This window comes from Scyliorhinus canicula, chromosome 6 (assembly GCF_902713615.1).
Source record: "Scyliorhinus canicula chromosome 6, sScyCan1.1, whole genome shotgun sequence".
Taxonomy (NCBI): domain Eukaryota; kingdom Metazoa; phylum Chordata; class Chondrichthyes; order Carcharhiniformes; family Scyliorhinidae; genus Scyliorhinus; species Scyliorhinus canicula.
Window position 1 is genome coordinate 115,027,466 of NC_052151.1, and position 19,982 is coordinate 115,047,447.

Below are 19,982 nucleotides of genomic sequence, written 5' to 3' on the forward strand. Positions count from 1 at the left end.
CCGCAGTAAATAAACGGTTCTTTTAAGTTAACTGGTGTTCGACTGATGATTACATCTGGACTGCAAAAATTTAGTATTATCATGGTGACCTTCAGGTTAAATCGCTACCAGTCAGCTCTCTCTCAAATGCTATAGTCCTCTGGGACTGTGGCTACATTTACCTGACCTGTATATTTTTAAAATGTACTTTACAAATATTTTCTTACGTGTATTTTCAAATACTGTTTCTGGTTCTCCATTATTTAATTAGCAGGCTGTGGGAAGCTGGGCACATTTCCAATGCCCGGGGTCAGCACGTGTGCATAAGTGTCTCCAGCTGCAGCTCCTGAAAGCCCTGGTTTTAGAGCTGGAGCAGTGGCTGGGGACACTGTGGAGCATCTGTGAGGCAGGGATTATCATGGTAGAGTGTATAGAGAGGTGGTCACACCGCAGGCTCAGACTCCACAGGGAGGGAGGGAACAGGAATATCCTGTTGCTAATCCTATGCAAAATGAATATACCACTTTAGATCCTGTTGAAGGGAATGGCCTCTCAAGGGAAAGCAGCGACAACCAATTTTGTTCCACCACATTTGGCTCTGCTGCACAAGGGAGGAGTGAAATGTGTGGGAATGCAATAGTTATAGGGGATTCAATTGCAAGGGGAATAGATAGGTGTCTCTGTAGCCGCAAACAAGACTTCAGAATGATCTGAGGGTCAAGATTGTTTCAGAGCAGCTACAGAACATTCTGGAGGGGAGGGTGAACAACCAGTGGTTGTGGTGCACATTGGTACAAATGGCAATTTTTATTAATGACTGGGGGAAAGAAACAAATGTACTGTAGCCAAATTCGCAGACGACACAAAAATAGGTGGAACGGCAAGTTGCAAGAAGGATACAAACAGTTTGCAGAGAGATATTGATAGGTTAAGTAAGTGGACAAAAAGTTGGCCAATTGAGTATAATGTGCGAAAATGTGAAATTGTTCATTTTGGACGGGAGAACAAGTATTATTTAGATGGAGAAAAACTGCAGAAAGCTGCAACACAAAGCGGCTTGGGGGTACTTGCGCACAAAACACAGAAAGCTAGCCCACAGGAAGGCTAATGGAATGTTGGCCCTTATTTCAAGGAGGTTGGAATAAAAGAGTAGGTAAGTCTTCCTGCAACTGTACAAGGTACTGGTAAGACCACATCTGGAGTACTGTGAGCAGGTTTGATCCCCTTATTTAAGGAAATATATTATTTAATTGGAAGGAATTCAGAAAAGATTCACGAGGATGATCCCCAGAACGGAGGGATTGTCTTATAAGCAAAGGTTAAACAGGCTAGGGCTCTAACCTTACAAAAGGTTAAGTCATAAGAGCCCATTTAGAAAAATGAGAGGTGATCTCATTGAAACATACAGGATTCTTCAGGGGCTTGACAGAATAAATGCTGAGAGGATGTTTCCCTTGTCTCAGAATAAAGGGGTGCCAATTTAAGACTGAAATGAGGAGGAATTTCTTCTCTGAGTGTTGAGTGTATTTGGAACTCCTTGCCACAGAGAGCTGTGGGGGTAGAGTCCTTTGTACATTTAAGGCTGAGGCAGATAGATTCTTTATCAGAAAGGAAATCATGGGTCACGGGGAAAGGGGAGGAAAATGGTCCTGAGGAATGTCGGAATAGCCATGATGCTATTGAATGGCGGAGTAGACTTGAGGGACTGAACAGCCTTCTCCTGTTCCTATTTCCTCTGGTCTTTTGGAGTCAATGATGAGTTTCTGGTATAATTAGTTCCTAGTCTTGACTGTGCTAGAGGTTGGAGGTTGGAGACAATGAACCAAGGAACTTCCCACAAACAAATAGACAGAAATACAAGGCTACACTCAAGTCAAACATAATAACCAATATAATCTTTATCACTGTCACAAGTAGGCTTACAACACAATGAAGTTACTGTGAAAATCTCCTAGTCATCACAGTACAGCGTCTGTTCGGGTACACAGAACGAGAATTCAGTATGTCCAATTCTCCTAACAGCACGTCTTTCGGGACTTGTGGGAGGAAATTTGGAGCACCCAGAGGAAATCCACACAGACACGGGAAGAACGTGCAGACTCCCGCACAGACAGTGACCCAAGCGATAATCGTACCCAGGACCCTGGCGCTGTGAAGCAACAATGCTAACCACTGTGCTATTGTTAAACGTCACCTGTCTCTGGGAGATAATATGTGAAACAGATTCAAAAGAGGAGGCAGGAAGAGTTATAGCAAAATAAATGAAACAAAACATTTTCTACAAAAAGCCTAGTCTTGTACTGACATCAGCACTGATGCTAGATTAAATTATGCCAAAACATTGAATTTTAATCGTCACCTAAATGAATGGAGATTAAATTCTGAAATGACTGAAATTTAGCTTTAAAAGGATTTATTGGAAGATTCATTAATGACTGGTGGAAAAGACAAATCCACTTTATCAATCAAATTCTCACATTTGTTGGCACCCTGGAATTTGTCTTACAATTGTACCAAAGACCCTTGAATTAGAGTTCCAACTGTCAAGTGTTTTTATCCAGGTAACAGGCCAGTGCAAGGAAATGCAACATCCTTTTTCCACCATAGTCAAGTATTCAAAGGTTGCATCCTGGGGAAGTTCGAAACTCCACGGAAATGTCGCAACCCAAATCTCAGAACTAATTTGGGGGTATGAACTTATTTTGCAGTAGTGATCTTTACAATCCCAAAATGAGGTTGATAATTTGAACAAATTAGAGAAACGTTGTGAGTTGTGAATGATATGAAGCATTTTGACAGTGCACAATCTCATGTGTTTTAAGGCCACCCCACCAAACTTTTAAGCTTGGTTAAACACAGGATCTAGATACAAAATGTTACATCCTAAATCCACAAATGGTTCAGAACCACACTCAGTGATAAGGACCCCACATTATATATTAATAACATGTACTAAATGTATTCTCTCTAAATTTTCAGATGATACAAAGTTGGGTGAGCTGTGAGGAGGGTGCAGAGATGTTTCGATGTGATTTGGACAGGCTGGGTGAGTGGAAATATGCATGGCAAATGCAGTATAATGTGGATAAATTGAGGTTATCCAATTCGGTAGCAAAAAATGAAAAATGAAAAAATTAATGAAAATCGCTTATTGTCACAAGTAGGCTTCAAATGAAGTTACTGTGAAAAGCCCCTAGTCGCCACATTCCAGCACCTGTTCGGGAAGGCTGGTACGGGAAGGCTGGTACTGGTACGGGAAAATAAGAAGGCAGATTATTTGAATGGGTGTAAATTAAGAGAAGTGAATACTCAGCGAGAGCTTGGTGTCCTTGTGCATCAGTCGCTGAACATAAGCGCGCAATAGGGCGTTGGTGAAACCACACCTGGAATATTGTGTGCAGTTTTGATGTCCTTATCTGAGGAAGGATGATCTTGATATGGAGGGAGTGCAGTGAAGATTTTCCAGGCTGATTTCAGGGATGGCGGTCATATGAGGAGAGATTAACTCGGTTAGGATTATATTCATTGGAGTTTAGAAGAGTGAGAGGTGATCTCATAGAAACTTGTAAAATTCTAACAGGATTAGATTAGGTAGGTTCAGAAATAATGTTCCCAATGGCAGGGGTGGCCAGAACGGGATCAGTTTGAAGAGAAGGGGTGAAGAGAAATTTCTTCACCCAGAAAGTGGTGAATCTGTGGAATTCACTACCACAAGAAGCAGTTCAGGCCAAAATGCTGCGTGACTTCAAGGAGGAAGTAGATGTAGCTCTTATGGCGAAAGGGATATGTGGGGGGGGGGGGGGGGGGGGGGGGGGGGTGCGCTAATCACATTCATATGTTTTTGTCCTGTCTAAAGCTGGAGGATAACTGGAAGGAGGTGTTTAGTGCATCTCTAAAGTGGTGCACGGGAAACTGGCGCCAGGCCCTACGGAGACCATATTCGGGGTGTCGGACCAGCCGGGGTTGGAAACGGGTGAGGAGGCAGATGTTGTAGCCTTCACCTTGTTGATCACCCGAAGGCAGATCCTGTCAGGGTGGAGATCAACTCTTCAACCTGTGCCCTGGCGTGCGCAGGTTAGATGGAATGGCCATGCTAAATTGTCCCCAATTGTGGAAAGGTTAAGTGGGTTGAAGGGGCCACAGGGTTAGTTAGGGCTGGAAATTGAGCCTAGGTGGGGTGCACTTTCAGTGGGTTGGTGCAGACTCGATGGGCCGAATGGCCTCTTTCTGCTCTGTAGGGATTCTATGATAAATCAGGAATCTATAATGTATTTTGGAGGGCCTGGATTTGGGGGGGGGGGGGGGGGGGTGACTTACCAGTGTCACTTGCATTTCTGTGCCACCCAAAGGGGGCTGGTTTAGCAGAGCTAAATCACTGGCTTTGAAAACAGACCAAGGCAGGCCATCCGCACGGTTAAATTCCTGTACCAGCCTCCCCGAACAGACGCTGGAATGTGGCGACTAGGGGCTTTTCACAGTGATCTCATTTGAAGCCTACTTGTGACAATAAGCGATTTTCATTTCATTTCTATGGTTATCGATGCCATCAACTATTACTCTGAGATAGATGGCTTGTAGTGCACATGATGAGACAAATGCCCAATGGAAACAGTCCTCCAGGCTTCCCCAGGGACCTATAGTAACCCCAACACTTTTCAATCTGTATATCACAAATCTGCCTCAAACCCTATCTCAAATGTTTATCTATGCTAACAATATCTGCTGTGCTTCTCAGGCTCGAACATTCTCTTAAACTAGAGGCAACACTAAATAACGATTTTGCAAAGCTGGCTAACTACTGTAAGACATGACGACACCATCAGTCCAGCAGCAACAGAACAGTCTTGAGTATACTCCACTTCCACAATGCCAGCGCCAAGAGGGAACTCAACCTCTCCGAGTGGCAAGAGACTGAATCATAAACAATATTCTGTTAGCCTTGATCGAACACAAACATACAAAAAATATCTGGGCTCACAGCAGCAAAGATCAAAAGGTGAAAAAGCTTCTCAGCAAACTTGCTGGCCCTTCATGGGGTGTAGGTGCTCAATCCTTAGCTGGCTCAGCTCTGGTCATTGTCTACACAACTGTGTTGCACAACTCACCTCACACCAGTCTTGTAGGTACCCAGATGAGCATAATGACACATATCATCTCAGATACCCTCCAATCAATCAACTGGCTTCCAGCCCTGACCAGCAATGTGCATCAGATTCAACAAGAAAGCTCCTGGAGAAGGTTTACTTCAACTCAAGTCAACCGCTACACAAGGACCAGACTAATCCACCTGATGCTCACCTCCCATCGCAACATCTGTATGGCTAAGACCACCGTTCCAAAGAATAACCGCAGAGGACCTAGGGCAGCAGCAATGAAACCAACACACCACTAAAAACTACTTTCTCATCACAGATCCCACAGCCCACTCATCCGGCTTCAACATGCCATGCCAATATTGGGCACTCATCACCCATTTCCAAACTAGCAAGAACTTTGTGCAGCAAATGGACACATGTGGGGTCTTGCAGGGAACCTGGACTGCAGCTGTGGCACACCCCCATCAATTACACATCATCGAACACTGCCCCTGATAAAATTCATCAGAGGGATCAGAGAGCTCCATTTAGCTATTGTGGAAGTTATTGCCTGGCTGGGTGATTATTGCACACATTAAGATGATATATTAATTACTTCCTCCTTCACCATGACCTAGGTAGCATCTTCTTCCTTGGTAAAGGCAAATGCAAATTCAATATCTCAGCTCTGCCCCCTGCTTCAATGCCTAAATCCGTCTTTGGTAACTAAACTAATCATTTTGGTGATAGTGACCACAATTCGATTACGTTTACTTTAGCGATGGAAAGGGATAGGTATAAACCGCAGGGCAAGAGTTATTGCTGGGGGAAAGGCAATTATGATGCGATGAGGCAAGACTTAGGATGCATCGCCTGGAGAGGAAAACTGCAGGGGATGGACACAATGGAAATGTGGAGCATGTTCAAGGAACAGCTACTGCGTGTCCTTGATAAGTATGTACCTGTTAGGCTCGGAGGAAGTGGTTGAGTGAGGGAACCATGGGTTACGAAAGCAGTTGAAACACTTGTCAAGAGGAAGAAGGAGGCTTATGTGAAGAGGAGACGTGACGGTTCAGTTGGGTCGCTTGAGAGTTACAAGTTAGCTAGGAAGGCTCTAAAGAGAGAGCTAAGAAGAGCCAAGCGAGGACATGAGAAGTCTTTGGCAGGTAGGATCAAGGATAACCCTAAAGCTTTCTATAGGTATGTCAGGAATAAAAGAATGACTAAGGTAAGAGTAGGGCCAGTCAAGGACAGTAGTGGGAAGTTGTGTGTAGAGTCCGAGGAGATAGGAGAGGTGCTAAATGAGTATTTTTCGTCAGTATTCACACAGGAAAAAGACAAATTTGTCGAGGAGAATACTGAGCTACAGGCTACTAGACTAGAAAGGCTTGAGGTTCATAAGGAGGAGGTGTTAGCGATTCTGGAAAGTGTGAAAATAGATAAGTCCCCTGGGCCGGATGGGATTTATCCTAGGATTCTCTGGGAAGCTCGCGAGGAGATTGCTGAGCCTTTGGCTTTGATCTTTAAGTCATCTCTGTCTACAGGAATAGTGCCAGAGGACTGGAGGATAGCAAATGCTGTCCCCTTGTACAAGAAGGGGAGTAGAGATAACCCCAGTAACTATAGGCCAGTGAACCTTACTTCTGTTGTGGGAAAAGTCTTGGAACGGTTTATAAGAGATAGGATGTATAATCATCTGGAAAGGAATAATTTGATTAGAGATAGTCAACATGGTTTTGTGAAGGGTGGGTCATGCCTCACAAACCTCATTGAGTTCTTCGAGAAGGTGACCAAACAGATGGATGAGGGTAAAGCAGTTGATGTGGTGTATATGGATTTCAGTAAAGCGTTTGATAAGGTTCCCCACGGTAGGCTATTGCAGAAAATACAGAGGCATGGGATTCAGGGTGATTTAGCAGTTTGGATCAGAAATTGGCTAGCTGATAGAAGACAAAGAGTGGTGGTTGATGGGAAATGCTCTGACTGGTGTCCAGTTACTAGTGGTGTGTCACAAGGATCTGTTTTGGGGCCGTTGCTGTTTGTCATTTTTATAAATGACCTGGAGGAGGGCGTAGAAGGATGGGTGAGTAAATTTGCAGCTGACACTAAAGTCGGTGGAGTTGTGGACAGTGCAGAAGGATGTTACAAGTTACAGAGGGACATAGATAAGCTGCAGAGCTGGGCTGACAGGTGGCAAATTGAGTTTAATGCAGAAAAGTGTGAGGTGATTCATTTTGGAAGGAATAACAGAAAGGCAGAGTACTGGGCTAATGGTAAGATTCTTGGTAGTGTGGACGAGCAGAGAGATCTCGGTGTCAATGTCCATAGATCCCTGAAAGTTGCCACCCAGGTTGAGAGGGTTGTTAAGAAGGCGTACGGTGTGTTAGCTTTTATTGGTACAGGAATTGAGTTTCGGAGCCATGAGGTCATGTTGCAGTTGTACAAAACTCTGGTGCGGACGCATTTGGAGTATTGTGTGCAGTTCTGGTCGCCACATTATAGGAAGGATGTGAAAGCATTGGAAAGGGTACAGAGGAGATTTACATGAATGTTGCCTTGTATGGAGGGAAGATCATATAAGGAAAGGCTGAAGGACTTGAGGCTGTTTTCGTTAGAGAGAAGAAGGTTAAGAGGTGACTTAATTGAGGCATACAAGATGATCAGAGGATCAGACGACATCGAGAGCCTTTTTCCTCGGATGGTGATGTCCAGCACGAGGGGACATAGCTTTAAATTGAGGGGAGCTAGACATAGGACAGATGTCAGAGGTAGGTTCTTTACTCAGAGAGTAGTAAGGGCGTGGAATGCCCTGCCTGCAACAGTAGTGGACTCGTCAACACTAAACGCATTCAAATGGTCATTGGATAGGCATATGGACGATAAGGGAATAGTGTAGAGGGACTTTAGAAGGGATTCACAGGACGGTGCAACATCGTGAGCCGAAGGGCCTGTACTGCGCTGTAATGTTCTATGTAATCAGATGCACTCCTCATTTTCCCATCCTAGTATATGCCTCTTGAAGACTTTGGGATTCTCTTTTATGTGAGCTGCCAGTCTATTTTCATACACTTTGTTTTTTTTTTAATTGCTCTTTCATTTCCCTTCTATAGTCAGCCTGGTTTGCTTTGGTATTATCCAACTGACATCTGCCATAAGCATACTTTTTCTTTTTCATCTGAATCTCTAACTCTTGTGTCATCCAGGAAGCTCTGGATTCCCCTTCAGGGGAACATAGCTTGACCGTACCCGAATTCTCTCTTTCTTGACGGTAGCCCATTTATCAATTACCATTTTTCCTGACAGCTGTGATTCCAATTTCTCATAGAATTTACAGTGCAGAAGGAGGCCATTCGGCCCATCGAGTCTACACTGGCTCTTTGAATGAGCACCCTACCCAAGCCCACACCTCCACACCCCCATAACCCAGTAACCCCACCCAACACGAAGGGCAATTTTGGACACTGAGGGCAATTTAACATAGCCAATCCACCTAACCTGCACATCTTTGGACTGGGGGAGGAAACTGGAGCACCCGGAGGAAACCCACGCACACTCGGGGAGAACGTAATTTATTCGTCCCTGATCCATTTTGCCCCATTGAAGTTGGATTTCTCCCACTTAAGTATTCTTACCCTGAATTGTATTTTTTTCATTTCCATAGCCAATCTAAGCTTTATGATGCAATGATCACTGTTCCCTAAATGTTCTACCATTGACATCTGATCCACTCATTCCCAAGAACCAGGTCCAGTAATGCGTCCTTTCTCATTGGACTGGAAACAGTGCTTTAGAAAATGGTCCTAAATACACTCGAGGAATTTGTGTCCCTTTCTGCCTTTACACAACTACTATCCCCAGTCTATGTTTGGATAACAAGAGTCCCCCATTATAATGGCTCTTACATCCCTATGTAATTTCCTTGCAAATTTATTTTTCCATTCTTGACACTTTTTGGTAGCTTATAAACTGCATCGAGCAACGTAACTGCACCTTTTTTGTTCCTTAGCTCTAGCCAAATAGATTCTGTCCTCGACAACTCTGGGACATTCTCTCACCAACACTGCAAAGCTCTCCTTAATCAATACCACTGTTTCCCCTCCTTTCCTGAACACCTTGTATCCAGGAATATGTAACACCCAATTCTACTCTTTTTTTAAAAATATTTTTTATTCTCCTCCTTTTTCACATTTTCTCCCAAAATTACACCCACCAACAATAAACAATAATCAGTAACAAATATGTCAATCCCCATATCAATAACAAAAATCCCATCCTCCCACCAAACCCCAAACATTAGCCCGCATGTTCACACAAACAAATGACAAAAAGAAATTAGGGACCACCCATAGTTGCCATTAACACATGCAGCCCCCCTCCCCCTAACCCTCCCACCCACCCACCCCAACTAATGTTCGATGTTATCCAGTTCTTGAAAGTGCATAATGAATTGTAGATCCCCTCCATCCTTCCCCTCAGGAGTCAATAATTCCAACAGGTCCCCCCGCCACGCCAGGGCACAGGGTGGAGAGGTTGCTCTCCAACCTATCAGGATCTGATTTTGGACGATCAACGAGACAAAGGCTACAACATCTGCCTCCGCACCCATTTCCAACCCTGGCTGGTCCGACACACCAAATATGGCCTCTCAGGGGCCCGGGTCCAGTTTCACGTGCACCACTTCAGAAATTACCCTAAAAACCTCCTTCCAGTAATCCTCTAGCTTTGGACAGGACCAAAACATATGAATGTGACTACTCCCTTCTCCAGTCCCTCTGTCGTCAGCACCTCCTCCAGTAACGTGGAGGCCGGATCCACCGGGAAGCTCTGTATTTCCTTTCTGGCAAAATCTCAAACCTGCGTGTATCTAAACATTTCCCCCTGCTCCAGCCCATAATTCACTTCCAGCTCCTTCAATCCTGCAAACCAACCTCGAAGAAACAAATCTTTTAGTGTCTTAATCCCCTTCTCCTCCCATTTCCATCTCACTTCCCTGGCTCTAATCTGTGGTTCCCCCGAATCGGCATTTCCCTTGACCCTGCCCCAAACCCAAAGTGTTGGCGAAACTGCCTCCAAATTCTCAATGAAGCTATTATTACCGGACTCCCTGGTGTTTTCCCGGGGTGATTCTACTCTTCTTTCAGCCAGATCTGTTACATCCACAACATATTTCCACATAGCAATCTGCACTTGTAACTCACCGATCTTATTGACCATACTATGCATTCACATACTTACATATTAACCCTGATTTAGACTGTATTACTTTATCTCTCACTCTGGCTCCAGTATTGTGTACCTCGATATTCTTCTGATATTCCTTCCTGGTTCCCACAGCCCTTTAGTTAAAACCTCCTCAATAGCACTAGCAAGGAACCAAGTCCTGGCTCTGTGTCTAAAAATGCCCCATCTCTTCCAAAGCCAGTTCCAATGTCCAAATTGCAACATCTTTCAAGCCACACATGGATCTGCTTTATTTCTATACTCACTGGCCCGTAGCAATGGGGGTAATTTGGAGATCACAACTTTTGGGGTCTTGCTCGTTAATTTCCTACCTCCTCCCCAAATGAAGATTGCAGGACTATATTTATTTTCCTATGTTGTTTGTACCATCATGAACCACAAATATAATTCATGTCAATGTGAGGAGAAAAGTACATGGCTGCAACACTGTTGCCAGTGTGGAGATAAAATGCTGATCAGGGTCAGCTCTCCTCAGCTGAAATACTCGCTATTATTGAATCATCCAGGAACAGGAGAACCTCTCAGGAATGTGGTTATGAGATGCAGCAGACAATATTGAACAACGGAATGAAGCAGAAATTTCCTTCTAGAGATCAAAGAAAATATTATTCTTAAGCCAGGACCCATTGTGATGCAAATTGCAGCTATTTGGGAAACCTATTTTAAGTATGCTACTATACTGTGGAAGCCATTGTAACAAACCAAATTTTGTCAGCGCATTAATGCACATTTGAGGCAGGGAATTCAGGTAGTTAACTGGAACCAGTTTATTTTTTACCCTATTCTCTCCCCTACCTAGAGTGGCACAGTAGAACAGTGGTTAGCACTATTGCTTCACAGCACCAGGGTCCCAGATTCGATTCCAGCTTGGGTCACTGTCTGTTCAGAGTCGGTTCTCCCTGTGTCTGCGTGGTTTTCCTCCGGGTGCTCTCAAATCCTCCCACAAGTCCCGAGAAATGAGCTGTTAGGTGATTTGGACATTCTGTATTCTTTCTATGTGTACCCGAACAGGCGCCGCAATGTGGCGACTAGGGGCTTTTCACGAATTTCATTGCAGTGTTAACGTAAGCCTACTTGTGACAATAAAGATTATTACCTGGGACTGTCATCTAGTCTTTGATTCTTATTTGAACATGACATTTCTACAGCTACCAATTTGCCCACTCACTGACACCTATAATACTCTTTTACCCACTGAAGCCATTACACTCTGGACCGGATTGTTCTCCCAGTGCAGCCTGCATCTCTGCTACCTAATGAGCACTGCACACAAACCTGAAAGTCTACGATAACAACTGGTATTATCAGCCCCTGCCAGTTCTAGCTGACCACATTAAGCATTTAGGTCCTGCAAAGACTATTCCAGGATCATCCTGTAATGCAAAAATAATCCCCAGATATTCCTCTCCACTAAAAACTGCCTTCTTAAATCCCCCACCCCAGTGTCCCCACTCTTGCCTCCATCAAAAAGTGTGAGATGCTCATGGGCAGTTTTTTCACTAAGACTGAGACAAGATACCCCTGCTGCATCCTTGAATCCCCAAGACCACCGGGTCAAACCTCCTCTTAGATTCTCCTTGCCATAACTCAGATCATGCATCTTTCTTTCTTACCTTATTCCATGACCTCTAACTTATCTTATCCATGACGCCAAACTCTGGCTCCCTCAAGCCTATTCCTTCTAAAATAATGCAACTATACTGCCACGTTAGCCGAAATTAGCAGCTCCTTCCCCAGATACAGACGCCCCTCTGTTGAGGAAAGATAAACCTCAATTCCTCTCTTTGCAAACCATCGCATCTCCAGCCTCCATTTTCACTCCAAGGTTCTTGAATGTGCTGTCACTTTTCAAATCTTTTTCCTGGAACTCAACACTGGATTGTGGGAAGCGCAGTGGTTCCTACTGTTGCCTCACGGTGCTGAGGACCTGGGTTTGATCCCGGCCCCCTATCGGTGTGGAGTTTGCACATTCTCCCCGTTTTTGCGTGGGTCTTACACCCACAACCCAAAGATGGGGTTGCTGGGTTACGGGGATAGGGTGGAGGTATGGGTTCAAGTAGGGTGCTCTTTCCAAGAACCGATGGGCTGCATGGCCACCTTCTGCACTGTAAATTCTATGATTCTATGTGCAGGCTAGGTGGATTGGCCATGTTAAATTGCCCCTTAATTGGAAAAAAGAATTGGGTACTCTAAGTTCATAAAAAAAGACTGGAATATGTCAAAAAAAGTCAGGAGTCACACGGAAATAGGGAAAACTAAGGCGCCAGGACAAGAAATTTGAATTTCCCCACATAAATATTCCATTGGCTGGAAGAAGTTTTTAAAAACTAATTGACAGGATGTAGGCATCACTGGTTGGGCCAGCATTTATTGCCCATCCCTAGTTACCCTTCAGAAGGTGCTGGTGAGTTGCCTTCTTGAACCCCTGTAGTCCCTCTGATGCAGGTACAGCCAATGTGCTGTTAGGGAGAGCACTGCAGGATTTTCACAGGGTTAGATTTGGGTTGCAAACAAAATGCACATTCTGTGACATGCCATTGGCTACCTAGGCGAAATTTGTATTTTATGTTCCATAGTATTTGCCCTGGTCAGGTGGGTTTCGGAAGTCTGTAGAAAATCTACCAGGTAAGAGAATTTGGAAACTCTGAGCTGGGGGATTTGCTGAGGATTGAGATGGGGGTTGTAAGAGAGAGGTAGTCCGGGGGACATACGAACAATATGTAGAGCTGGACTGATGTCCCCGAGAATCGAGGCAGACCTTCCAACCATCCCACCTCGTCAATTGCACCCCTCCGACTCTGCCCCAATCTGCCAAGGCTCTCCTGAAAGTCACAAGTGACATCCCGCAGGACTGTGACTGTAGTAAACTCTGCCTCCTCAATCAGACCGTCCTCCTCCACAAACTATCCACCGTCTGGCTGGGTGGCATTGCCTCAGCTGGTTCCATTCTCAGCTACCCGGTCATAAGCCCGTGTCTTTGCTTTCTCAGCCTCTTTCTGGCATTTCCTGCTTTCATCTCAGATTTCCAACATCCACGATATTTTGCTTTTATTTTGTTGCTGGACCACAGGGAGAAAGCTGGGACTGGGAGGGCACATTCCTGGGTACATCAGAATAACCCATCACTGTGCGTGGGTTTAATGCACTTCAAGACTGCAGGTGCCAGCCGAGCAGAGAAAAGCGGCGATTCCAGGCAGAATATCCCCTGCACTTCAGAGATGGCAAAAAATAAGAAATCCGGGCCTGTGCCAGACGCCCCGCCGCTCACCTCAGTGTTCCTCCAGACGCCTCCTTTAATCATTATCCGCGGCATCTTGGCGCTTGGCGACGGGCCGGAGGAGATCCTCGGCCAGCTAAAGAGGGTGAGGACAGCGGCTCGGTCAGTCGGTCGGTCAGCCCTGAACCCGACCCCCCGATGATCAGGATACGGCCCTGCGCACAGCAACGGGCGGAGACACAAGGAGCAGACACCGGGCAGCAAGAGGGCCGCACGCCGCCGCGGGCGGGCGAGCGAGCGAGCGAGCGCCCTCCGACTCCGGCTGACTGACACTGCACCCGAGAGCACCGCCTCCCCGCGCCACCAACCCGTCCCCCGAACCAGCCAGAGGTTAGTTTGGGGTGGCCAACCCTCTATTGGAATAACCACGCATTGAAATTTGGTCGCCTGGGCTCCCCTGCCAGCCCTCGCGGCGGAGGCTCAGCAAGAGTTTTCAAAATTTTCTTCGAATACTTTTGTTTACTGAACATAATTGGAAATAGGAAATAGGTGCCTCTGGGAATAAGGCATCTCGGAATCTCATTGGGGGCAGCACGGTAGTACAGTGGTTAGCACAGCTGCCTCACGGCACCAAGATCCCAGGTTCAAGATTTTTAAAATTCAATTCAAATTTCACCTTCTGCCCTGGTGGGATTCAAACCCAGGTCCCCAGAACATTACCCTCGGTCTCTGGATTATTAGTCCAGTGACAATACCACTAGGCCACTGATCAGATGGATATGCGGCTAGGTGGATTGGCTATGCTAAATTGCCCCTTGGTTTTTTTTTTCAAAAACTAGGAATCTCATTGGCTTGGGAAGTTGGTCTACTGTGAGGATGAAAATGTCAGTAGACTAATGACAAAGAACTGGCTTTGCCTACGTTCTAAGCTTTCCCTTAAACTTTACACACAGGTGATGCTCTACCATGACTCGCAAAGTCATGTTGTCCCTGGACTAGTATTCTATAGACCCAGGGTTATGCTCTGGGAACCTGAGTTTGAATCCCACCACAACAGATGGTGAAATTTGAATTCTGTAGAAATCTAATGACGATCATAAAACCATTATCATTAAACATCTATCTGGCTCACCAATGCCGTGTAGGGAAGGGAATCCTTACTTGGTCTGGCCTACATGTGACTCCAGAACTACAGAAATAAGGTTGACTCTGACATGCCCTCTGAAATGGCCAAGCAGATCACTCAGTTCGAGGGCAATTAGGAATGGGTACTAAATGTTGAATCAAAGGGACACCCATATCCAATGAATTATTTTTTTTAAAGGCTAAGACCCCTTGATTGCAGGAAGGTGTATGTCAAGATTGGTGTGTCTGAGGGAGGAGAGCATAAATTTTTGGTGGGGCCAATTTGTGGAAGGGTTTTACTTGACAGGTTTCAGAGCATCCATCTCACAGTGGCAACCAGTCGTCCTCTGAGATCTACGAAGCACCGGGGTTGCAGCCTCTTCTGGTGGCTGGGTAGTGGCGGTCGGCGAGGGTACCATGGCGGACTCCAGGGGTGATTCGGTCCGAGCTTCGTACCCGACTGGTTCGACTGGTGGCGGGGAGCGCCGGAAACCCATAGGTGCGGAGCACAGGCAGTGAACCTGCAGGCGTGGGGGCGCCGGGCGCGGGGGGGTTGGGTGGGGTGTAGTGTGAGGGGCACCTCGGCGGTAGTGGTGTCAGAGTTGGATCCTGCAGGCGCCAGGTCCCGGAGGGAAACAGTGTCCTGACGGCCGTCAGGGTATTCGATGGACGCGTATTGGGGGTTCGAGTGGAGTAGGAGCACTCTCTCCACGAGTGGGTCAGTTTTGTGGGTCCGGACGTGCTTCCGGAGGAGAACCGGGCCCGGTGTCTTCAACCATGCTGGGAGCGAAACCCCCGTGGTAGTGCCCCTGTAAAAAACAAATAGCCGCTCATGAGGGGTCTGATTGGTGGCAGTACATAGGAGGAACCTAATAGCATGGAGCGCGTCGGGGAGGACCTCCTACCAATGGGGAGTCGGGAGCTTCCTGGACCGGAGGGTCAGTAGGACGGTCTTCCAGACCGTCGCGTTCTCCCTCTCCACCTGCCCGTTCCCCCTGGGGTTGTAGCTGGTAGTCCTGCTGAAATTGGCTGCAGATGGTGACGTTGTCCAAGTACGGAAACGTGGCCCGCAGCCCGTACTGGTCCACCATTCGGTCCATTGCTCGTTGGAACACCAAGACCCCATTCGTGACACCAAAGGGAACTCGGAGGAAGTGGAAGAGGCGGCCATCGGCCTCGAACGCCATGTAGTGGCGGTCCTCCGGGCGGATTAGGAGCTGATGGTATGCAGACTTCAGATCCACCGTGGAGAAGACTTTATAATGGCCGATCTGATTCACCATGTCTGCAATCCTGGGGAGGGGTTACGCAACGAGGAGCGTGAAACGATTATGGTTTGGCTATAGTCCACTACCATGCAGAATTTTTCACCGGTCGACGACCACCACCTGAGCTCTCCAGGGGCTATTACTGGCCTCTATGATCCTTTCACGTAGAAGCCTATGGACCTCGGTTCTGATAAACACCCTGTCCTACAGGCTGTATCGCCTGCTGCGAGTGGCTATGGGTTTGCAGTCCGGTGTGAGATTGGCAAAGAGTGGAGGGAGGTCAATTTTTAGCGTAGCGAGGCTGCAGATAGTGAGTGGGGGCAAGGGCCCGCCGAAGCTGAGTGTGAGGTTTTTGAGGTTGCACTGTAAGTCGAGTCCCAGTAAGAGTGGGGCGCAGAGTTCGGGGAGTACGTATAGCTGGAAGTTCGAGTAGCTAGTGCCCTGGATCGTTAGGGTCGCGGCGGTGCGCCCCTGGAGGTGAACGGAGTGTGAGCTCGAAGCGAGGGAGATAGTTTGCCGTGCAGGGAAAATAGGGAGCGAACAGCGTCTTACCAGGTCTGGGTGTACGAAGCTCTCGGTGCTCCCGGAGTCAAAGAGGCACGGTGTCCTGTACCCGTTGATTTTAATGGTCATCATTGAGTTGCGGAGGTGTTTCGGACGCGACTGGTCCAACGTGACCGCGCTGAGTTGCGGGTAGTCGGCGGCTCGATCAGCTGTGCTGGAGTGGCCCCATGATGACTGCCCTCTGAGTTCGTAGTCTTCGAGGTGAGTTTCAGAGTTTGAATAGGATGGATCCCAAGATGGCCGCCCCGTGGATCGCATGTGGCGGGCGGCGAGGAAGATGGCGCCCAAGATGGTGGCCCCCATGAGTCGCACGTGGCCGGCCACGTGGAGGGGGGTTGCCAAGATAGTTGCCCCCATGAGTCGCATGTGTCGGGTGGGGGCGGAGTCGGAGTACAGGCCACAGCATTTCGGGGCCTGCGGGCCTGTGAGTTTTGGAAACGAGTGCTCTGGGCTGCGGGAGAGTTTGGAGAGGGGGATTTCTTCGGCAGGCAGACCTGGGCATAGTGTCCTTTGCGACCGCAGCTGCTGCAGGTCGCGTTGCGGGCCGGGCAGTACTGCCGTGGGTGCTGGGGCTGTCCGCACAAATGGCACACTGGGGCTGCGTAGTGGGTGGGTGGCCGCGCGTCGCAGGCCTGGGGCAGTCACTGGTCGGGGGCCCAGGATGGGGTCGCTTGGTCCCCGGGGAACGAGGTGAGGCTGCGAAACGCGACCTCCATGGTAGTAGCCAATTCTACAGTGTCCTCCAAGTTCTGGGCCCCTTTTTCAAGCAACCGCTGGCGCATATAGTTTGACCTGAGCCCTGCCACGTACACATCTCTGACAGTGAGCTCCATATGCTGTTCGGCTGATACAGCTTGGTAATTACAGTCCCGAGCTAAAGCTTTTAAATCCCACAGGAATTCATCCAATGACTCCGCGGGGCGCTGGCGGCGGGTCGTAAAAATGTGGCGCGCGTAGACCTCGTTGATGGGCCTCACGTACATTCGATCTAGCATGGCTAGGGCCCCCGTATACGAGGTAATACTGTTAAGTTGAGTAGAGATACGGTGGCTCACCCTCGCGTGCAGTAGACTGAGTTTCTGCTCCTCTGTAGTTTCTGATGTGCTTGATTCAGCCAGGTAGGCCTTGAAACATCTGAGCCAGTGTTGAAAGATTTCTTTCGCCTCTGCAGCCTGCGGGACGAGTTCTAGACGATCAGGTTTGAGGGCTGATTCCATAGTCGTTTTCTTCAAGTTTCCTAAGACTATTAAATTGATATGACCATCAATTCACAAGACACGTGGTTGGAAGTGAACAGTGGTTTTAATAGTCTTACAACTGAGCCTGCCTGCGACGAGATTAACTGGCAGCAGGCTCACAACTGCAGATCTTTATACTTCCAGTTAGTGGGAGGAGCCATGGGCGGAGCCATGGGCGGAGCCACGGGTGGAGCCTAGTACAAACTCCTCATCTCCCCTTATGGGCAGAGCCACGCAACTGCTCGTATACCGAGCTTACAGAGACACAACACATACAATATAACACAGTGTGAATTACTAGGATTGTGATTCACCACACACACACACACACACACACACACACAGTCAATTATTACTCATGCACAAACTCTACTCACTAAACTACAATTACTACTAAAAGCCTATACTTAGCTTTGGGTGCCCACTCAGTCAGAGGAACAATGGCCGTTGTCCGATCTGAGGCTGCTGGCTTCGAACTGGTGTAGAATAGTAGCTAGGAGCGCCTATCTCGTAGCGTGCATTGACCTTAAACTTACTTGGCTGGTGCTTGGCAGGCCTCTCGTCGCTGAGAGCCAAAGCCAAGATGAAAGTGAAGAAGAAGAGGGCGATCTGTCTTTGGGGACACCTCTTTATACCCCAAAGGGGCTTCGCGCCCTTTTGGGTGGGCTTTGAACGTGGCCCCAATTAATTGGACCATGTCCTAATCATTTGTATTGATTTCTCCAATAAAGGGGTCGTTGCTTGATCACTGGGCGGGTCCTAGGTGACCGTTGGCCTGTCTTTGTTTTAGTCTCCACTGGCGCCGGGGAGTCTGCTCTGGTACCGATTGCTTAAATGTTTCTCAAGCTAATGGCTTGTAGTATCGGTTTTGTCTGGGAGCTGCAAGTTCCAATCCACAGGCAAACCTTGCACTTGCTTGTTTCCTTAGCACTGTCCAATTTTCCCCGTACTCTTTGCAAGTGTCCATTTTGAAATTGGGACGTGGCCACCCCAGGTGGCTACACTCCCTCCTTGTGATCCTCAATGCGAAGCGTGAAGGATCACATTACTGCGTTGTCTTCGTTCTCTGACCAAGCAGGGCACCCATGGCTGGGCTCTACACGGACCTATACTTTGCAACACAATTTTACCTGAACAATTTTAAATACATACATCATCAAAAACTCTACTGGGCGGTATGGCATTAAGGCATGCATTACAAAATTAAAAAAATTGTAACCTCTAACTATTCTTAATGAACTATCCTCACTCAAACAATTCAAAATACCCTAACATCCTAAACTGTACAAAATAGCAGCATACAAATTTCTCTGGCTTGGCAGTCAAACACAGAGATCACATTTCTTTATTGAAACACACGAACACACACAAAACAAAAAAAACGGATGCACTTTAATCCATGTCAAGGGGTTCGGGGGTCTGGTGAAAACCGAAGATAGGGGATCTAAACCTGTATACCAGGGTACAAGAGCGGTAGGCTCTCCTTCGCCATTTCCTCATTCTAATGGTCTGCACGACACTGAAAAGTATCGCCAGTGCTAAAAGTGTTTCTACAACATATGAGAGTGAATACCAAGTGGGAAATGTATCACACCAGGTTGGGATACTGTTGACTGTTGCTGGGCTCTGTGTACTGTGGGGGAGTGAATCATTGACGGCCTGTGGGGTGGGGGTGAGGGGGTTAGCGTCCGCGCGCAACCAAAGGGACCCTGCTAGTATCCATGTAACAAAGATGGAGGTTGTCTTCATCTTTCCTTCTCTTCTCTTCTTTTCTTCTCTCTGGTATTCTTCAGGCTTCTGGAATCCTGTGAACACAAGCATAATACCTGTTATTATCTTGCTCAAGATCTCGTGTGTTTGTCTGTCTGTCCTTTATTGCCAATTACCCTTTATAATTGGTCACCATCTGTGACTCCCTCATTTTTTTTTAAACCAAATTGCTGGACAAGACATTTAAGACAAATACTGACACAGTGCGAGCTGTCTCGCAGCCTGTGCGATTTACTATCCCAATGTTTGAGGATGTAAATAGCATGAGGAAAGCAACCAAAGGGTCTAGGACCTGTAGTGCAGGGGCTGTGTTGAGTGCTCTTTTTAAAGCATCCACGGCATCTGTATGCTGCGGAAGCCATTCCCAAGGTGCCTGCTTCTTGAGAAGTTCCGATAGGGGCGTTGCTTTAGTGGCGAAACCGTCGATGTGGTTTCGGCAGTAGCCAACCAGTCCTAAAAATGACCGGAGGGCTGAGACATTGTGGGGAAGGGGCAATGTGACGGT

The 19,982-nt window shown here is 47.2% G+C and overlaps 1 protein-coding gene across 1 annotated transcript in view; it reads right to left on the reverse strand.

Moving 5' to 3' along the window:
- The window catches only part of cdc5l (CDC5 cell division cycle 5-like (S. pombe)), a 69,570-nt gene extending 55,777 nt beyond the window's left edge, over nucleotides 1–13,793 (reverse strand). Inside the window, exon 1 of the mRNA XM_038799939.1 lies at nucleotides 13,564–13,793. Coding sequence (XP_038655867.1) covers nucleotides 13,564–13,608 — 45 coding nt within the window. The 5' untranslated portion in view covers nucleotides 13,609–13,793. The remainder of the gene's footprint in view (nucleotides 1–13,563) is intronic.
- Nucleotides 13,794–19,982: the final 6,189 nt, after the last annotated feature.